The 19,403-nt window shown below is 38.1% G+C and overlaps 1 protein-coding gene across 1 annotated transcript; it reads right to left on the bottom strand.

Annotated features, from left to right (window-relative positions):
- Window positions 1-12,842: 12,842 nt before the first annotated feature.
- On the bottom strand, window positions 12,843-18,080 carry LOC148103020 (amine sulfotransferase-like). The gene is made up of 7 exons (XM_087840056.1): window positions 17,969-18,080; window positions 16,567-16,718; window positions 16,275-16,474; window positions 15,069-15,195; window positions 14,032-14,126; window positions 13,757-13,928; window positions 12,843-13,675 (listed from the first exon to the last, which is right to left on the bottom strand). Exons 2-7 carry the CDS (start codon window positions 16,709-16,711, stop codon window positions 13,566-13,568), a joined length of 849 nt encoding a protein of 282 aa, XP_087696182.1. The 5' UTR covers window positions 16,712-16,718; window positions 17,969-18,080; the 3' UTR covers window positions 12,843-13,565.
- Window positions 18,081-19,403: the final 1,323 nt, after the last annotated feature.

Here is a 19,403-nt window from a genome sequence, read left to right as displayed (position 1 = left end):
TTTTAATATCACTCCCTTTGTGGTTTTAAATCTGAATAGCCTTCATTTTTCACACCAATCTTCCAGTAACGTCATTATTATGTAGTAATCAGGACACAGCATAAGTCAAATGTACAAATTTTTTAGTATTAGTAAAAAAGTAAAGCATAAATTAACACTTCACTTCAACATTAACTATAGTACCTCTCAAGGAACCTATAGAATATTGTCACATGGGGTGAAGAACAGCATAAACTGTGTCACTTCCCCTCATCTATCTGTGTGATTCAGAACTAAGATGGAGCAGATCAGTGCAGGTATAAGAACTACAACTTTCTGACCACTGTACATAGACTCCCTTCAGAGTTTTAAAATAACAAACAGCAATGTCTTACTTGCTTCTTTTACAAAGTCAGGCCAGTGAGAAATCTCTGTAGCATCCCATTATTTTGCAGTTTTATTCCGTGCAGACTGATCCGCTGGTTACATATAATATCTCATAAAGTTTCCATCAGAAGGCTCAGCAGATCATCACTTCTATCTATGAGTTGGACGGGCATCTGAATGAATGTTCTAACAACTCGCAGAAGATGCCATGGCTGCAGTTCACAGGGGTGCATACACTCCTAACCCTTCTCCACAGCTCTTCAGATCACATCTCTCCCACACTGTTAGACTTTTCATCGCCACTTTACGGTAACATACTGGCGTCACTGTTGCCAGCGTCATACCGTGACGCCGTGTTACGGTAGCTTACCGTTCTGCAGGATGATACCGTTTTTTGCTGGTGTAGTATAATACTCTTGGACAAATTATGGTAACGCACCGTAGCCTTTTTTACGGTATCTCAAGATACCGTTATGTCGTAAATTACGTCAACAAAGTAACATCATACTGTGATTAAGAAATTGGTATACTACCGTTTATTCACGGTATGTCACTGTAAGTCTGCTGCAAGGTAATAAACTGCAATATATTAACCAGTAACTTACCGTTATCACGCATCATCAGTACCAAAAATATTCATCTCTGCTAGAGGACACCGTGTTCCAACAGGCGGTCATTTACTGTTTAACAGGTCGTAATTGACCGTAATTTCAGTTAACAGTAACATACTGTAAGAGACTGGAGGGTTCCAAAAAAATTGGATGGATAGATAGATAGATACACACACACACACAAAATATAATTAATGTGCTTTACACCACTTTATTTCAGTTCTGATTTTCCTCTGCAGAAATACACATTTCCAAAATCAAAAACTGAAAAGAACTGAAAACATATTTTCATTGAGGAAGCACTTGTTTTTATTAAACTATGTAATCCATTATTTTCTCAGATGGTTGTACAAACAATAACGATATTATGTCATATCCATATCATGGCAGACAACATATGCTCAAGTGTTGGGTTTTCTTAGTTATATTTTGACATTATTAACAGCAGTCTGTCTTCTGGTATGGTTCCTGCAAATTTCAAACATGCAGTAGTGCAGCCACTGCTTAAGAAACCTGGCCTTGATCACACAGTTTTAGCGAACTATAGGCCTATTTCCAAGCTGCCTTTAGTCTCCAAGGTTTTAGAGAAAATTGTTTTTAGTCAACTGAAAGATTTTATAGATGATAATGGCATCTTTGAGGTTTTTCAATCAGGTTTTAAAACCCTTCACAGCACAGAATCTGCATTATTAAGGGTTTTTAATGACATCCTTCTGGCATGTGATTCTGGTAACCATGTTGTTCTTGTCTTGCTTGACCTAACTGCTGCCTTTGACACCGTAGACCACAATATTCTAATTTCTCGATTACATGATGTAGTGGGTATTGGTAGCACTGCACTTAATTGGTTTAGGTCTTATTTGTCAAATAGAACCTTCTCGGTCAGCCTTCTCGGTTACGAATCGTCTTCTGCTCCTCTGTCATGCGGCGTCCCACAGGGCTCAATTTTAGGGCCACTGCTCTTTTCACTGTATCTATTGCCTCTGGGTTCTATCCTTAGAAGGCATGGGATCTCATTTCATTGTTATGCCGATGACTGCCAAATTTATTTGCCACTAAAACACAAGGATGGCATCTCCATAAAACCTCTCTTGACATGTCTAGATGAAATTAAAGCTTGGTTGGCTCTAAACTTTTTAAATTTTAATGAAAAGAAAACAGAAGTGTTGGTGTTTGGACCCAGTGGTCCCTGTGAGTCCTCCTCTGTTGTTTTAGGATCCCTGGAAGTCTATTTTAAACCTGTTGTTACTGACCTTGGTTTTAAGTTGGACAGTGATTTTAAATTGGACAACCAAATCAGAGCAGTGGTGAAGTCCAGTTTTTATCATTTAAGGCGACTGGCAAGAGTAAAATCTTTTCTTTCGAGGCAGCATCTTGAAACAGTGATCCATGCTTTTATTTCTTCCCGCCTGGACTACTGTAACTCACTTTATGTGGGGGTCAGTCAGTCATTGCTCTCACGTCTGCAGCTGGTTCAAAATGCGGCTGCACGACTCCTAACAGGAACTCGAAAAAGAGAGCATATAACCCCCGTGCTAGCCTCTCTGCACTGGCTGCCTGTGTCTTTTAGAGTTAATTTTAAACTTATGTTTGTTTTTAAATGCCTTCATAGTCTTGCCCCGCCTTACCTCTCTGAGCTTCTTCATCCCCACATACCCTGTCGGTCTCTCAGGTCAGCTGACCAGCTGCTCCTGGAGGTACCGAGATCCAGGAGGAAGCTCAGAGAGGACAGGGCCTTCTCTATTGTGGCTCCAAAATTATGGAATAATTTGCCCATGCACGTTAGAGAGGCCCCTTCACTGTCCACTTTTAAATCACGTCTTAAAACCCACTTTTATTCCTTGGCTTTTAACCTCAGTGAGACTTAGTTTCTCTTTTAATTGAAGTAGTTATTTAATGATTTCACTCTTATTTTATTTGGTTTTTACTTAAATCTTATGTAATTTTATTTTACAGTTCAAATGTACAGCACTTTGTGTCAGCTGTGGTTGTTTTTAAAGTGCTTTATAAATAAAGTTGATGATGATGATGATGAAGGTCTTAAACCTACAATATGAAGTGCCTTGGCATTCATTTTGTTGGCACCTTACAAATAAACTGAATTGTAATGAATATAATATCAAGCCCCACACGTCTGCCTTTATATACACTTTGTCCAAAATACTGGCTCACACCACCAAATCAATGCACAAAGCAGGGTCCACAAGGACATGGATGAGCGTGTGTAGTGTGAAGGAACTTGACTGACCTGCACTGAACCCTGACATTGCTTTGTGGACTGAGTTCATTGATTTATAGGGTGAGCCAATACATGTGACAATTAAAGTGTAAGTAGCTGAAATAATTTTTAACAAACAGGTAAAAGAAGGAAAAAAAATCAAAACTGTTACACTCAAAAAAAACCTATTGGACAGAGACAGTGTCTTGCAAGATGGCAAGAGAGCTTGTCTTCATTGTTGTTCGTCTTGTGTAAATGTCCAGAAAGCATGGGCCATGGATTATCTGTGGAGACACAGGTAACAACACATTGTTCACTTAAATTATACAAAGAATTCACTAAAAATGACAAAAACAGTTACCTAATTTGAAGTTCTCCACTCAAATTCAGTAAGTCGCTGGAGGAAAGTTGTGACATGAGGGTTAATTGCTTCACAGTGGGCCCAGTCTTTCTGCTTGTCCCAACCTTGGAGGTACATTTTGTTCCCTCTTCAGAGTTTATCCTTACAAAAAAAACTTAAAACATGCCATAATAAATAGTAACATACAGTAACATTGAGTTGTGATTTGAAATAATGAATTACTTAGGGATAATTTATTCATCATCTATCACTATTACCTAACTGTTCAAACATACCTCTGAATTAGTTCCAATGTTGCACACGCTGACTCAGGGGCAATTCTAGGATCAGAGCTTTGGGGGTGCTGAGCACCCAGAGAGCTGCCCATCCAGGCAAGGTAAACTTTACTCATCACAATGACACTTCTTCCCCGTCTCTGTCAGTCCCTGCATCCCTAAATGCCTCCAGTTGTCCCGAGTTCTCTCTGACTGCCTCCTTGGTGCATTTAAACCCCTGTTCCTCCCTGTCCTCATTGTCTGTTGTCTTCATCTCCATTATCAGTCATCATAATTTTACCCTCTCTGTGCAAGTCTGCAAATTTCTTTATTAAATCATAAGTTTCTTAAATTCATCAAGTCTCTCTGTGCCTGGGTCCTCGTCACAAAACATGACATCACTGTTTTGTACATTTTAACACAATTTAATCCCCACATTTTTGAAAGAATAGCAAAACACTTTTTTGAAAAGTCTGTAACAAAACCATCAAATCTGATCAAGGTTATTAAAATGCTGCCAAAGAAGAATGGATTGGAATTAAAAAAAAAAATACATATCCTAACCTTAATTACTGGGGAAAAATGATGAATGATGCTCATAGTGAGTAAAAAGTAAACTGAGTGCATTTTTTGGACAGAGATTCACTTTTGTGTATGTATAATACAATACAGATACATAAAAAATACACTCCAAAAATAGAAGAGTCCTTGAAATATACAAAATATTATTAGAAAATGGAGACACTTGGCCTTTGGTACAATGTATACAATGTATGAAAATATCTTTACTGCAGATACTACTATGGCTCTGCAGATTTTTTCTTTTCTTTTAACCTATGTCGCCTCACCTTGAGGTTGGTAAATCTGTCTATCACATTTTGGTGGTCAAGTCTCTCACGCATCTCTTTCCCAACTGACATCACAGCCAGGTGCTGGAGTCTGCTTTGACCCATGGTCCTTCTCAGCCAGGTATGGAGCTGACTCAAGACACTAAAAGACCTTTCACAGCTACAGCTGCTAACTGGGTTTGTTAGGGCAACCTGAATAACAGTTTTCAGTTTGGGGAAGATCTGATTATCCAGAAGATTGTACAATGTTAACATATCTGGAATGGCACCAGCCTCACTCTTGAGCTTTATAAAGTCTTTGGCAACCGTGACTTCCTCTGACTGAAGCTCAATATGGTAATGCAGTGCCAGGGCTGACAACCCAGTTTGTTTTGCAGATTCTGTATAGCAGCTTTAATATAGGGAGAACACAACTTCCAGATTGTATGAGTTGTTTGTATTAGTTGTTTGTCTTTCTTTTTCTTTGCCAGTTTAACAGTTCCTGTTTTGCCTGTTAGTACTCCATGTCTGTTTTCTTACCTGGTACTTCCTGATCTTGTACTTTGTCCTCATGTCCCCCTCTTTCCTCTCTCCCTCTTTGGACTGACAATCTGTACACACATACACACACACACACACACACACACAACAGGAGTTATAAGGTTAATGGGCATCCAGTCAGTTAGCTAGTTAGTACCTTGGGTTCAATATCGGCACATGCACATATGGCAAAATAACCAGTTTCTCTCATTACATTTCAAACAGGACAGCGGTAACAACAGCAGGCTACGGACAATGTTAAGTTTTAGATTTTAAATAGGCTGTATACATTTCAATGAGATCAACAGGGCAGTCAAATATCGCTAATTTTACTACAGAGCAAACATCGTCGGAAAACACGTTTTCAACTAGGGCTGCCACAAACGATTATTTTGATAGTCGACTAGTCACCGATTATTTTTGCAATTAGTCGACTAATCAGATCATGCATCCATTGGACGTACAGCGTACAGCTTATTGCACCAGCATGCATCTGCTCTTATATAACTATCATTAGCTTACAGCTTTAAGTGTTTAAGGTATGTACTAACTAAAAATAAAGACAAGATGATAGTTTATTAAATTTGAATGAAATTTGCGGATTGTTTCAGTGAAGTTTAATAAACTCATTGTTATCTAAAACATAACGGGACACCGAAGTATATTCTCGAGCATCTCACACTTCTGATAATCAGCTGTCTGCTTGACGTTTATTCAGCTGTGTAAAAACTATAACTTTAATCTCAGCCTAACCGATTTACTCAGGAACAAATAAAATACTAAAAAAAAGCCAAACAATAACATTTTTAATTATCTAAGTGACTTACATATCATGTTTAACCTGAGTAGCGAAGGACCGCAGTGGGTTTGAAAACGATTTGCCGGAGTCCGGTGTTCTCACGGGCTCTAGTGAGCCTTGCCCCCGGCTAGCTATCAAGCTAGTGGGTAACAGACGTCTCCGAAAACGTAGGAGCGCTTTTGAAAATATGTGGTGTCTTGATAAACTGAACAGATATTTGAGGTTTACACAGCTACATTCTCGCCTGAAAATATGCTAAACGTTTATTTTGTGACCCAGAAAGAATAATAAGAGTAATATTAAAACTAACTAGCTGCCGCCATTGTTGGAAACTGAGCTGGGCTGCGCTATGAATTCTGGGACACAGCTCCTTCTTCTTCTTCGGGGTTAGGGTTAGGGTTGTCATTATGCAACATAAAATAATTTCAATACTTCACTTCTTCACACTGTCTAGATAGTCATAAAGCAAATAGCTACGTACAGTTAATTATTAATGGCCTTATGTACACAAGTCCGTCTTAACATATTATAATTGTACATAATTGGGAATTATTCTGCACATTAAACACACCTAACAAAGAGTCAGCCCAATTAAATTACCGGAGATGAATCAACTGTATGGTTATTTTAGAGTTTATAGTTTGTGCTGCTGTTAAACTTTACAGTATTGACTTCAGTATTTCTGCTGTTAATGTAGCTAGACTACTATGTTGATCAGTAATATGTAATGTGAAATTTGATATTGTTACTTTGCTGGATTCACTGAGACACGTCCAACAACCTTGGTTTATAAAGGAAATTACAGAAATTTGAGCTAACAAAACAGAGACTGGATACCTGTGTCCACAAAAAGCTCCTGTGCCAAACAGAAATTGTAATATGGTCTGATCAGCTCCATTTCATAAATGACTTCTTACCAAGCATAATCAGCCTTGGGGTGCTTGGCAGGCTTTTAACATGCAAACTGAACAATATAAATTTGCGTGCACTGAAGCCACAAAATTGAGAAATACACATAGTTGCAAAAAGTTCAGTGACCAATTACCTTTCCTAAATGACATATGCAATGCAAAAAATAAGAGTATTGTCAATAGGGACCAATTCCCAGTTTTTACATGATCAAAATGATTCACAAAAGGCTTCAAAAAACAAAAAATGTGTGCCGACAAGAGAACAGTGCACAAAAATGAAAAGATATTTGAGCTCGACGCTTTAATGGGTTTAACATGACGTAGTCAGCACTCCGCACCGTACAGGTAGTACAAGCACACCTGAAAATACTGACCAGCTAACAGCATTAAGCATTTGGGCGCAACCTCGGTAGCTCACCGATTCACCTGTTGCAAACGTCCAAGTTTCTATCAAGTCTCATAAATCCATCGGCAACTATTACCTAACTAGTCTTTTGAGTCTCCACATTCATAGATACTGACATTTTGTCTTAGCATTTGAATGAAAATATCCTTGTAGGGTAGCTTAAAAGTCAAAACAAACAGTAATAAGAACGCATTTCGGACTTCACTCGAATAGGTGAAAAAAACAGTTACCTTCAGACTGATTAGCTGGTTCCGATCTAACTTTAATGTGTCCCATGTCAGTCCGTTTTAGGGAAAAAGTGTTAAGTGGTTTCATTTAATTTTGAGATACTCCCGCATGGATGAGCAATTTGGAGTCTAGCAGAGTTATCACAAATAGCATATGATCTTCAGATATAATCCAATCAACCTTGCATTTAACCCGATTAAATATCCAGTTACCTCTGACTACTTCTAAGTTGCACATGTTAACGGTCTCATCATCATTCTGTGCTGCAGCGAACTGGATCTGTGGCACAGAATAGTTGATGGCCATGTTGTTCTCCTGCTTTGCAGCTTTGTTTGAGTCTGACTTGTGGCTTAAACATGCAAAACTAAGAGAAGCAGATCAATATTTTCTTCTTGTTGTTATTTAATGGTGGTTGGCAACCAGCGAAAGGAGCATTAACAACCTCGAGCAATATTTTCTATCCCCATTGTTGTTTTGAAAGTGAATACCCAACGTGTGCGTCATACGTCACGTTGTACGTCAGGTGAAGGTGTGGTGTCGGCTATTGCACCTGTCGCATTAAAAAGCTTTAAAAACGTAACAATCGCTTTAAAAACACAGCCCAACGCGCTAAACATGAACAAACATAAACACCCGTGTTACATTATCACGTATATCCAGGACATCTCTTCTGAACCAAGACGAAGTGGTGCTACAAAGGAATTATTTCTTTAGGAGAGTGCATTTAATAGCAGTCTGGCCTGCAACATAATGCACTGCTAAAAATACAGTTTTTGCTTGTCCCAGAATTTATTAATTTTGAGAGTGAAGTTGTAGGACTGATGCTGGTTAGTGGTGTAGGTTTCATGGATGTGACACCTTAACTTGTGTAAAATGACGACCAGAGCATATTATTAGGTTAGTTCACTGTAGTTAGGCAGAGGTGTCTTAAAAAGTACCACCTTATACAAAACAAATGAAGGTCCAGTATAAGAAAGAATAAGAAGAGAAAAAAGGAACACCCTGCTAAATGAAGTCATTTTTAAATATTACTCTAAATGTAGCCATTAGTTTTTGTTGCTGGCCATACAAAAAATAAGTATACTTCAATTACATTTCCCAAGTATACCTTAACTAGTACGTATACTAATAATGCTTCTTGGGACTATATTGGCATAACATAACAGTATTCTTGAAATTAACTTTTAGATGTACTTTTTGTTCACCATAATTGTACTAGCATAATGTCATAATGTCTACAAGAGTATAATTAAAATATACTCGACTCTATCACGATACTAACCTTACAAGTATACTATTAATTAATAGTATTAATAATGTTTCACATTGGTTGAATAAACAAATACATTTATTAATATATGAGGTTCCATTCAGTTCAAGGAATTAAATTTTGGTGTGGCTGCAACTTACTCCTTAAGTTGAAAATTATGCTGTATATTGTAGTTTATATGTTATACTACTTTCACAGTGAATTGCATTTTATAGTAATACACTCTGGATGAGGATTTAAGTAATTACTCTTAGATCTACAGTAGAAAACAACAGAAATCCGGATGGTGTAATAGTATAATCTCAGTAACATCACCAATTGTTACATTTGCTGTATTTTACAGCTGTTTCCATGAGTACGGTGAGTTACCGTAAAAATAATGTCATCTCATGTTGATTTCGCAGTACTAACCTATGGAAATTACTGCAAAGGCTAACAGTGCAGGTTCTCATGCTTCTAGGACTGAAGGACGAGAAGGGAAAGGTCAGAGCTGTATAGATGCTCAAGCAGCCTGAAGAAAGAGCAGGTGATCCTTGACTGACTCTTGGTGGCGCTGTAACTTGGTGTTCGCTCTCTCTGCGGTAGAGTAGTGATGGGATTTCCGGCTCTTTTTAGAGAACCGGCTCTTTCAGCTCGGCTCACTAAAAAGAGCCGGCTCTTTCGGCTCTCAACCGGCTCTTCAGGTTGTTTCGTTGCTTTAATTAATTTATTATTAACAAAAATATAAAATTATGCACAAATTATTGTGTTTTTAATTAAACTGCTAAGCAGATAAGCTACTCAAAAACACCACTCTGTTTGAGCAGGAACAGGAAGTGATAGTGATACTCTACTGCAGTGATGTGTCGGTCGCAAACGAAACGGCTCTTAGAGCCGACTCTTTGAAGTGAACGACGTGGATTTTTTTTTTTTCTTTCCCTCACCCTCTCTCTCGCACTTTTTTCTGCTTCACTATAGTGATGGGTCGTTCGCGAACGAAATGGCTCTTAGAGCCGGATCTTTGAAGTGAACGACGCGAGCCGGCTCCTTATTGGGAGCCGTGAGGTTTTTTGTTTTTTTTCCCTCCTTTCTCTCACCCTCTCTCTCGCCCTTTTTCCCGCTAAACTCCGCACGCACGGCCTGTACTTTGCGCTGGGCAGAGGGGGGAGGGGCGTTAGTTACACTCGCAGTAGCACAGGAACAGAGCCAGCGAGAAAGAGCGCGAGGGACAACAACGTCACATTAGAAAGGTATAGTAATCATCCACTATTTTCAGTTGCAGATGATAAAGGATTCAGAAATCATGCAGGCCCATATGACAGAGAATGTGCATCTTCTTTTTGTTTTAATATTTTAATTTATATTTAATTGTGTTGTGGTTTGCAGTGTTTTGTGTTGTTTCACGTTAAATTTGTTTAAAAGGAAAAAGCTGAAAATTTAAATAGTTAAAAATTTAAAATGTAAATAGTTGTTTTTTGTATTATATGATTTATTTATTACATTTTATGTGGAGTGAATAAATAAAGTATATTTATGGTGGCCCTTAGTGACAAAGCACGTACAAACTCCTAAGCATGTACAAACTCCAAAACGCGTAAAAATTCCAAAGCACGTAAAAACTCAGAAGCACGTACAAACTCCAAAACACGTACAAACTCAGAATCACGTACAAAAGACAACAGAAGTGCTCCAGGATGCTAGGGCGCAGTGTTGAGCTTTTGTTTCCTAGTGGCTACACAAGCCAGGAAGTAGCAACAACCAGATTTGGTGTGTGGTAGTAACAGGTAAATGAACTTTTTTTTTTTTTTTAATTATTTGAATAAATATGAGTGTCTATAAATAAACAAACAATACACACATGCTTTCAATTGTGTAATTTAAGTGATCTGGGTAGCTCTGTTTTGGAAGTTCAGTAAACGTTAGAAATGTGTTTTGGAGTTTGTACGTGCTTTTTGGAGTTTGTATATGCTTTAGAGTTTGTACGTGCTTTGTCTCTAGCGGCCATATATAAACATACATAAATAAAACCACTTTTTTTAACATTAGTAATTCCTTTTCTGCATAATTTTATATTATTGTTAATGATTAAATAATTAAAGCAACAAAACAACCTGAAGAGCCGGTTCGGAGCCGAAAGAGCCGGATCAATAAAAAGAGCCGGAAATCCCATCACTACTTCACTACTCACGCGAGCCTTGTGCTTTGCGCTGGGAAGAGGGGGAAGGGGCGGTAGTTACACTCGCAGCAGCACAGGAACAGAGCCGGAGGGAAAGAGAGAGAAAGAGGGCCAGGGACAACAACGTCACATTAGAAAGGTATAGCAATCAACCACAACTATTTTCAGTTGCGGATGATAAAGGATTCAGAAAGTTTATTCATGCAGGCCCATATGACAGAGAATGTGCATCTTCTTTTAATTTATATTTAATTGTGTTGTGGTTTGCAGTGTTTTGTGTTGTTTCACTTTAAATTTGTTTAATAGGAAGCTGAAAATTTAAATAGTTAAAAGTTGAAATGTAAATAGTTGGTTTTTGTATTATATGATTTATTTATTACATTTTATGTGGCGTGAATAAATAAAAGTATATTTACGGTGGCCGCTAGCGACAAAGAACGTACGAACCCCGAAGCACGTACAAACTACAAAAAACATACAAAACACAACAGAAGTGCTCCAGGATGCAGGCGCAGTGTTGAGCTTTTGTTACCTAGTGGCTACACAAGCCAGGAAGTACCAACCAGTACCAGTTTTTGTATTATATGATTTATTTATTACATTTTATGTGGCGAATTTGTACGTGCTTTGTCTCTAGGGGTCACCGTATATATTTATATATAAACATATATAAATAAAACCACGGTTTATTTTTTTACATTAATAATTCCTTTTGTGCATAATTTTATATTGTTGTTAATAATAAATTAATTAAAGCAACGAAACAACCTGAAGAGCCGGTTCTTTTTAGTGAGCCGAGCTGAAAGAGCCGGTTCTCTAAAAAGAGCCGGAAATCCCATCAATACTCTACCGCAGAGAGAGCGAACACCAAGTGACAGCGCCACCAAGAGTCAGTCAAGGATCACCTGCTCTTTCTTCAGGCTGCTTGAGCATCTATACAGCTCTGACCTTTCCCTTCTCGTCCTTCAGTCCTAGAGGCATGAGAACCTGGGAGAGATGTGATCTGAAGAGCTGTGGAGAGGGGTTAGGAGTGTATGCACCCCTGTGAACTGCAGCCATGGCATCTTCTGCGAGTTGTTAGAACATTCATTCAGATGCCCGTCCAACTCATAGAAGTGATGATCTGCTGAGCCTTCTGATGGAAACTTTATGGGATATTATATGTAACCAGCGGATCAGTCTGCACGGAATAAAACTGCAAAATAATGGGATGCTACAGAGATTTCTCACTGGCCTGACTTTGTAAAAGACGCAAGTAAGACATTGCTGTTTGTTATTTTAAAACTCTGAAGGGAGTCTATGTACAGTGGTCAGAAAGTTGTAGTTCTTATACCTGCACTGATGTGCTCCATCTTAGTTCTGAATCACACAGATAGATGAGGGGAAGTGACACAGTTTATGCTGTTCTTCACCCCATGTGACAATATTCTATAGGTTCCTTGAGAGGTACTATAGTTAATGTTGAAGTGAAGTGTTAATTTATGCTTTACTTTTTTACTAATACTAAAAAATTTGTACATTTGACTTATGCTGTGTCCTGATTACTACATAATAATGACGTTACTGGAAGATTGGTGTGAAAAATGAAGGCTATTCAGATTTAAAACCACAAAGGGAGTGATATTAAAAAAACTCTCAAAACCTGACAAACTTGTGTTTGAAACATGCAGTTTTATTCTATATGATAATGAATAATGTGGAGTTTTTTCATCTTTGGATCAGCTAACTTGAGTGAGAAGAGTTTCATACAGATAAACTACCTAAATTCAAAATGTCACTCTTGCCTCCAGAGGAGAGCATTCATTCTTTGTGAAAATCAAAGTTACATTTTACAGCCATAACACTGAAAATGAAAATGTTTAGTAATGTTCAGAAACAGAAGTCACATTAAAGAAATGAGATTATTATTTTTTTATTATTATTTTTAATAGACTATTATCTTGCAATAAATCATGTGTTAACAAGCTGTATTTCACATATTAATTACATGATATTCAGTGGATGCTGTTTACAGGTCTGAGGTTCAATTCTGTATCAGATTAAATAAAGGAAGAATGTCATGCTGAACAAGACTTTAACCAAAATTACACTGCAATTGCACAATTTCCTCTTGTAATGTTTTATTTCTTACCAAAAAAGGATCCTTTCCTTTTGATTCTTTTACACAAGTAAATGAGATACTTCTGTCTTAAATGTTGACTCATGGGAGGAGAAATCACTTGTGGGTAAAACCAAAAGTCAGACTGTCTTCATGGCAAAAGTACATTTATTTCAAGAAATTTCTTATATTTGAAGGTCAAGGCTACTTTCAAAAGCAATATGATTCAAAAACACAATTAACAGTTAGTGACTATTCAGAAATTATGAGAATCCAAAGCACCGTGTACTGGTTTCAGGCATGTCAGATATGTTGACTGATAAACATTTTATTAATGAACGTTGTTGATTTCTGGAATCATGATCTACATGACACGAATTCATCTTGGGTGAACAAACATTAATCTTTTGTTGACGTTTTTTTTATTATTTAAATAGCATAAAAACACATTTTTATGGTTTTCTGATTAATGCACTTAATGATCAATGCTTTAAAAACTCCTGGGAGACGAGTTTCTCTGCTTATTCCCAGATGAACTTCAAAGGCAAATCACCAAGTTTCTCCCGAAGGACTTGATCCACTCTTTCACTCTGTGCAACAGTCAGTGTGTTCTTCCAGTCTCCAATCTGACCTGTAATAAAGACAAAAACACAACACCTGAAACCCTGATGTCACATTTTTCTGCACAGCAGCTGCAGGTCTGTTATGTTACCTTTGCGCAGGAATTTTCCACTGAACTCCTCTGGTGAAAGATGCTGATAATTTGCTTTTGAGTCATTCTTCATGTTCTCAAACTTAGCTTTTTCCACAACTTGACTCATGGCGGCTTCAGTCAGGTCTGTCCCTAAGAAGTTGCAGATCTTCTTCACTGATCCTTTCAGGTCCTGAAAGAAAAGCAGGAACGCAACAGAAAGAGAACCTTAAACTCTGCCAGATATTTTATTTGAGTTTCCTTAGGAACAACAAAAGTGTGAAGAAACATCTTACCAAAATCATTTCCTCGTAGGTCAGGAAGAGGATGTTGTACTGGTCTCTGTTTAAATACCACTCCCTGACGTGGTCAAACCAGGATGACGCAAAAACTGTATAGTTGCATAATGCATCCAGTTATTTAGCATTCTGACTTAATTGAGTTCACATACAACCCACATGTCACAAGAAGAGCTCAAGTGTAAGCTCTGTAGTTACCTACAGCATGACTGTAGGCATGATCAGTCCCCCATGCTAATCATGCAGTGGTAGTGTGCCTCCGAATGTAGTACAGATTTTGTCAATGTGCTCAATCCACACACACACAAACAAAACTGGTGTTGGTGCTAAATACTAGCACAGCACCACAAAATCACTGGGTACTAAAGTGGAAGCACTGTTGCCACACACTGAAACCTTCAGGTCACAGAAACCAAAGTTTTTCAAGTATGTAGAGCTGCAAGACCTGTTAGATGAATCACATGACAGAAAAGATAAAACGTTTAGCAACAGATTTTTTTTTTTTTTTTATACATTTTAAACTGTACCTTTTAAAACATGGATTACTGCATGGGCATAGAGTGCACACGACCTTCCTGCTGGTGCATGCCAAGAAAAACGTGTTTTGACACATTTGTCATATTAACTCAGTAAATATTAACTCAGAATAAACACCCTCTCTCATAGTCCACTAAATCTGAATTGTCCAGTATTTGGAATTTAAACTTTAATGAATCAGTAATGTTTCTCCAAAAAAATTCTAGAACAAAGGTAACACATTACATAGTACATTTTTCAAAGCACAGGAGCGGGAGGAGTGGCAGCCATTTGTTCATCTCTAGCTTATCAAGTGTTACTCTGAGCCTTGCACACTCTAATAAAAAGTTTTGTTTCTTTCTGCAGTCTGTGGTGCAAGGCCCATGATAATCTATCAATAATTCTACCTCAACAATTCTTAAACATTTATGTGAATAAAGATAATAAATAGATATAGTGTGTTTATAATAACCACTAACTGATTGATCATTATGTGGATCGAAAGTGAAGAAACTTACCGTTTCCTGTTATGTACCACTCAAAAAACTGGTCAAAGCTCTCGGGAGTTTCCAGGTATGCCAGGGCTTTGCTGAAGTGATAAAAAGACACCATGTCGTCCTTTGGATTCCTCATCAAATACACGATCTGATATATATTTAAAAAAAAAAAAAAAACAACCCAGTTTGTTACTTAAATGTAAAAATATAAAGTCATTAGTTTAAAAGAAAAATTATTTAAAAAATTGATTTCAAATAATATTTTTTAAATATATTTTAAAGGCTCTATTTTTTTATAGCTCTTTTTCTCCTATTTCTACTTGATTTGATGAACCTCTTAGTCTGCAATGACCTCATCATAAGAAAGGAAAAGGACAAAAAAAAAAAATTATACTGAAATAGAAACACAGAATCACTTGAAATAAAACAAATGCTAGTGCTAGCTTTTTGGACCTGGAACCATGTGTTTGTGTAGAAGTCTATGATAAAAATGACCCTCAGATTCCTTGATTTATGACCCCATTACAACGTCTATCGTTTCATTTTACGCTATCGTTTGTTTCTCAGCGTTGCAAAATAAACTGTTTACGGCAATATTTTTTCATCGTTTTGATGGTCACTGTAGTGGCTATATTAATTTCTTAAAGTTCTCTCTTTCTCTTATGTTTAATATAACCACACTACGGACGGACAAGTGCCTGTTTTTATGCGTTGTGGTTAGCAACACCGACGGTAACACCATCGCGTGTCCGCTTCTTTATGTTCCACATAAACCTTTCACAATAAAGCTCAAGATCCTGTTGAGACTTTTCAAAATAAACTGAATCACGTGAAAGAGCAGATTATTTACAGATGAGAAGTAAAAAAGAGCCGCCAGGTGCTAAAAAATAGACCTTAGACTCAAACGTTAGAACAGGCTTTTCCCCGCAGCACGCCATGTAATAAATACTCAAAGAAAACGGCGGCCGTTACAACTTATGTCTAAAAATGTATTGTTTCATGCATCGGTTAAAACACTCGACTCCAGGTACATGACGCGCAGCTGGAAACACTTCACACAAGTCGAGCTGCCCGAGATTCACAGAAAATGTTACATTTTTGTGATTTATATCGTTATCAGGACGATAGAATTCTTATATCGGGATATGAGATTTTGGTCATATTGCACAGCCCTATTTAAGACTGCCTCTTTCTTCAAGAAGAATTGAGCTTCTATAAAGTACTGACTTTTGCCTTCTTCTCTTTCACTCCTGGAGGCATGATATGTTCAGGGAGATGCGAGGTGAAGAGTCGTGGAGAGGGAAGAAGAGTGTATTCAGCTGTCTTGTACTCCAGCCACGGCATCCTCTCCTCGTTGGTTGAATATTTATTCTGATTCCCATCCAGTTCGTAGATGGAAATGATGATCTGCTGAGCCCATACAGTGCCTGATGTGGGGAAAACGTTAGAGATGATCAGTGGATCAGTCTGGCCAGCACAAAACTGCAAATACAAATAATGTGTAAGATTTTTCACCAACCTGACTTTGGATAAGTGACAAGGAAGACATCGCTGTCTTTTATTTCAAAACTCTCAAGAGAGTCTATGTACTCTGGAGTTGTAAGACCGACCAGAAAATTGAAGTTTTTATGCTTGAAAACACGAAGCTCTCTGATCTGCTCCATACTGGTTCTACATAAGACAGATAAAAAATATACACAGGAACGAAAAATCTGTCAGTCACATGGTGGAGAGGTTTGTTTGTCCCAGGGTCCTTGGGGCTACATTGTTGGGGGTCTTTTTGAGCCAGAATAACAGGGCCAGCAGTGAACGGGCATGAATGGTTTTCTTACTTGGAAATTAAAACACCACTTCATAAAAAGAATGGGATGGGCGAAACCTCAATATCTTCGATGTCGATGCCAACCCTATACAACGCTTCCCTATACACGTCGAACTTCCTCAGGCACAAAGAAATTACGGAGGCTATTACTTATCACCTGACCAAAGATATGGCTCTCATCAACACTGTGCAAAACGAGGGATTTAGGAAAATGATCAACACCCTAGACAAACGCTACACAGTGCCGTCCCGCAACTATTTTTCTATTGTTGCACTACCTGCTCTATACATGCAGTGTCGAGCAACGGTGGAGACGGAATTTCAAGCAGTACAACATTTTGCGACAACCACAAAACGTGAGACATTTGTTGTTTTTATGTTTATTTATTGTTTTTATGTGGGGGTCACCCAGAGTCAGAATCCAGTGAGATATCTGCGTCACCTCTTATAGTTTTCCTGTAATCTGAGGTCAAAGATGAGAATATATAGAGTACAGTACAGTAAATTGTGTAAAGTTTACTATCAATTTTCTCAAAAACCGTACAGTGATTTTGGCTGTGGATCACAGGGTGCAGAGTGGAGATGGCCTAGATTCAGAATACAGTGAAATATCTGCGTCACCTCTTACAGTTTTCCTGTAATCTGAGCTCAAAGATGAAGATATTAAAAGTACAGTAGAGTATATTGGGTAAATTTTATTGTTAATTTTCTCTGAATCATACAGTAATTTGGGCTGTGGATCACAGGGGGAAAAGTGGAGATAAACCACAACTGGGAGTGGATTGTGAAGTAAAATATTGTCAGGACTGCGTTTCTAAACCGGGCTTCACCCATACCGTAATATGCGCAAGAGTAGTGCAACCACATTTTCGGTGCGGCTGGCGGTGCGGCTAGCTTGACTGTGACTTCGTAAGTGAGGGCTCACTTGACCGCGGTGATGGACAGACCCAAACGCGGCGAAGGCTAGCGATGGGTTGGAACAGACACGCTGTTATTCTAGTAACGATCAGTGCACGAAGCGTGGCTTCGGAACTGGCGTTACAGACGGAAAGCGAGCGGAGCCGGAATGAGAAAAAGAATCGAGAGGAAAAACACTCACAGTTGCTGAATCAGGCGGAGACTGACGTCGGCAAGGTTTCGGAGCTCCTGACATGAAGAGAACGATGTCTGAGCGGCGAACAGGTGGGTAGCGTCTCTCTTTTAAACCCGGCCCCGTGATCAGCTGATCACCAGCTGACAACTATAAGGAGGAGATCATAAACCTGAAAAGAAATTTAACTGGTAAGAAAATCATTCAACAGTCCAAAGCATTCTCATATTGCTGACCTGATCTCAAAGGATATTCACCAAAAAGTCTAGATGCATGCTCAGCCCTTCAGGTAAGGAAATCCCTAAAAAGTTGATTCTCTTCATCAGGACGTAGCATTTTCAAATTTGCATAATGATTGAAACTTCAGTCATTATGCAAAAGTACTGTTCAACAAGTGGAAGTGTGCAGTCAGCTTAGACTGAGAAATCACTTGGATGAGTGAAAAAACATTTCCCCCACCAGGAAACGTTATGTATAGATAAAAAGTCAACTTTTTTGAGATATTCACCAAGAAGTTGGACACTGGCAAAGGCAGTGCACTCACACTTTCAAGCAATTCACCCACTCCAGACTCTTCTCCTATAAATGCTATTTAATAAACACTCATAATTGCAATTATCATAGTCACATTAGGAGTAATGTTAGACTTTTTTTTTAGTGGTAAGTGTAATTTACATGAAATTGCAATTAATATGAATTACTGAAATAATTTACTCCAAATCCTCCTTAGCTCCGATCCGAACTGTGAGATTTTAGATTCCTTGCGCCACTACTTACAAACATATACATGTTTGCAGGATGGCATTTACTGTAGACTGTACTTAACACTCGAACAAAACTAAGAGTCTAATATTGCTCCTAATGTGGCTGTAATAATTTGTATTATTAGTGTTTATTTATTAGTATTTTTAGGAGCAGAATGTTCAGTGCCTTTTTGGAGTGCATGGATGGGTTGAAAGTGTGAGTGTGGCACTAAAGCTTTGGCTCTATCCACCGAGTCTTCACAGAGTTCTAGAAATTAATACTAATACTACTAATTACTACTATTAATACTTTAGGAAGTTTAGGAAGATTTCTTTCTTTTTTTTTCACCTAACACACCAAACCAAATATAACCTTAACATAAACCATGCCCACTCCTGTCATGTTTTCAAAGTGTGGCTGCTCTAATTGGATGTGCCCTTTGTGGCATCTCTTGTCCCCAGTTTGTTATTTTATTTTTGTATTATTACAAAGGTTAGAGACCAATTGAGGTTTGTGTTAACTTTGCTCATCTTGTCTTTACAACAAAGTCAGTTCTTCAGTTGCGAAGCTGCCACAGGGCACTGCATTGTATAGCTGTTAGTGTGAGTTTAACATTTACAGAAAAAGATCAGTAAGCCAGTGATGAGGTGTATGCTTGGTTGAGTGAGCGGAAAGGCTTGAGTCCATCAGCCAAGGAGCT

Source organism: Neolamprologus brichardi, chromosome 4 (genome assembly GCF_056152115.1).
Source record: "Neolamprologus brichardi isolate AB-2024 chromosome 4, ASM5615211v1, whole genome shotgun sequence".
Lineage (NCBI taxonomy): Eukaryota > Metazoa > Chordata > Actinopteri > Cichliformes > Cichlidae > Neolamprologus > Neolamprologus brichardi.
This window is presented reverse-complemented; position numbering and strand designations above follow the sequence as displayed.

Coding starts and splice junctions, on each gene's coding strand:
- LOC148103020 (XM_087840056.1), bottom strand. CDS start 16,711: ATGGAGCAGATCAGAGAGCTTCGTGTTTTCAAGCATAAAAACTTCAAT. Junction 14,127..15,068: donor GTGGTACATAACAGGAAACG/GTAAGTTTCTTC, acceptor GCAACTATACAG/TTTTTGCGTCATCCTGGTTT. Junction 13,676..13,756: donor TGGAAAATTCCTGCGCAAAG/GTAACATAACAG, acceptor TCTTTATTACAG/GTCAGATTGGAGACTGGAAG.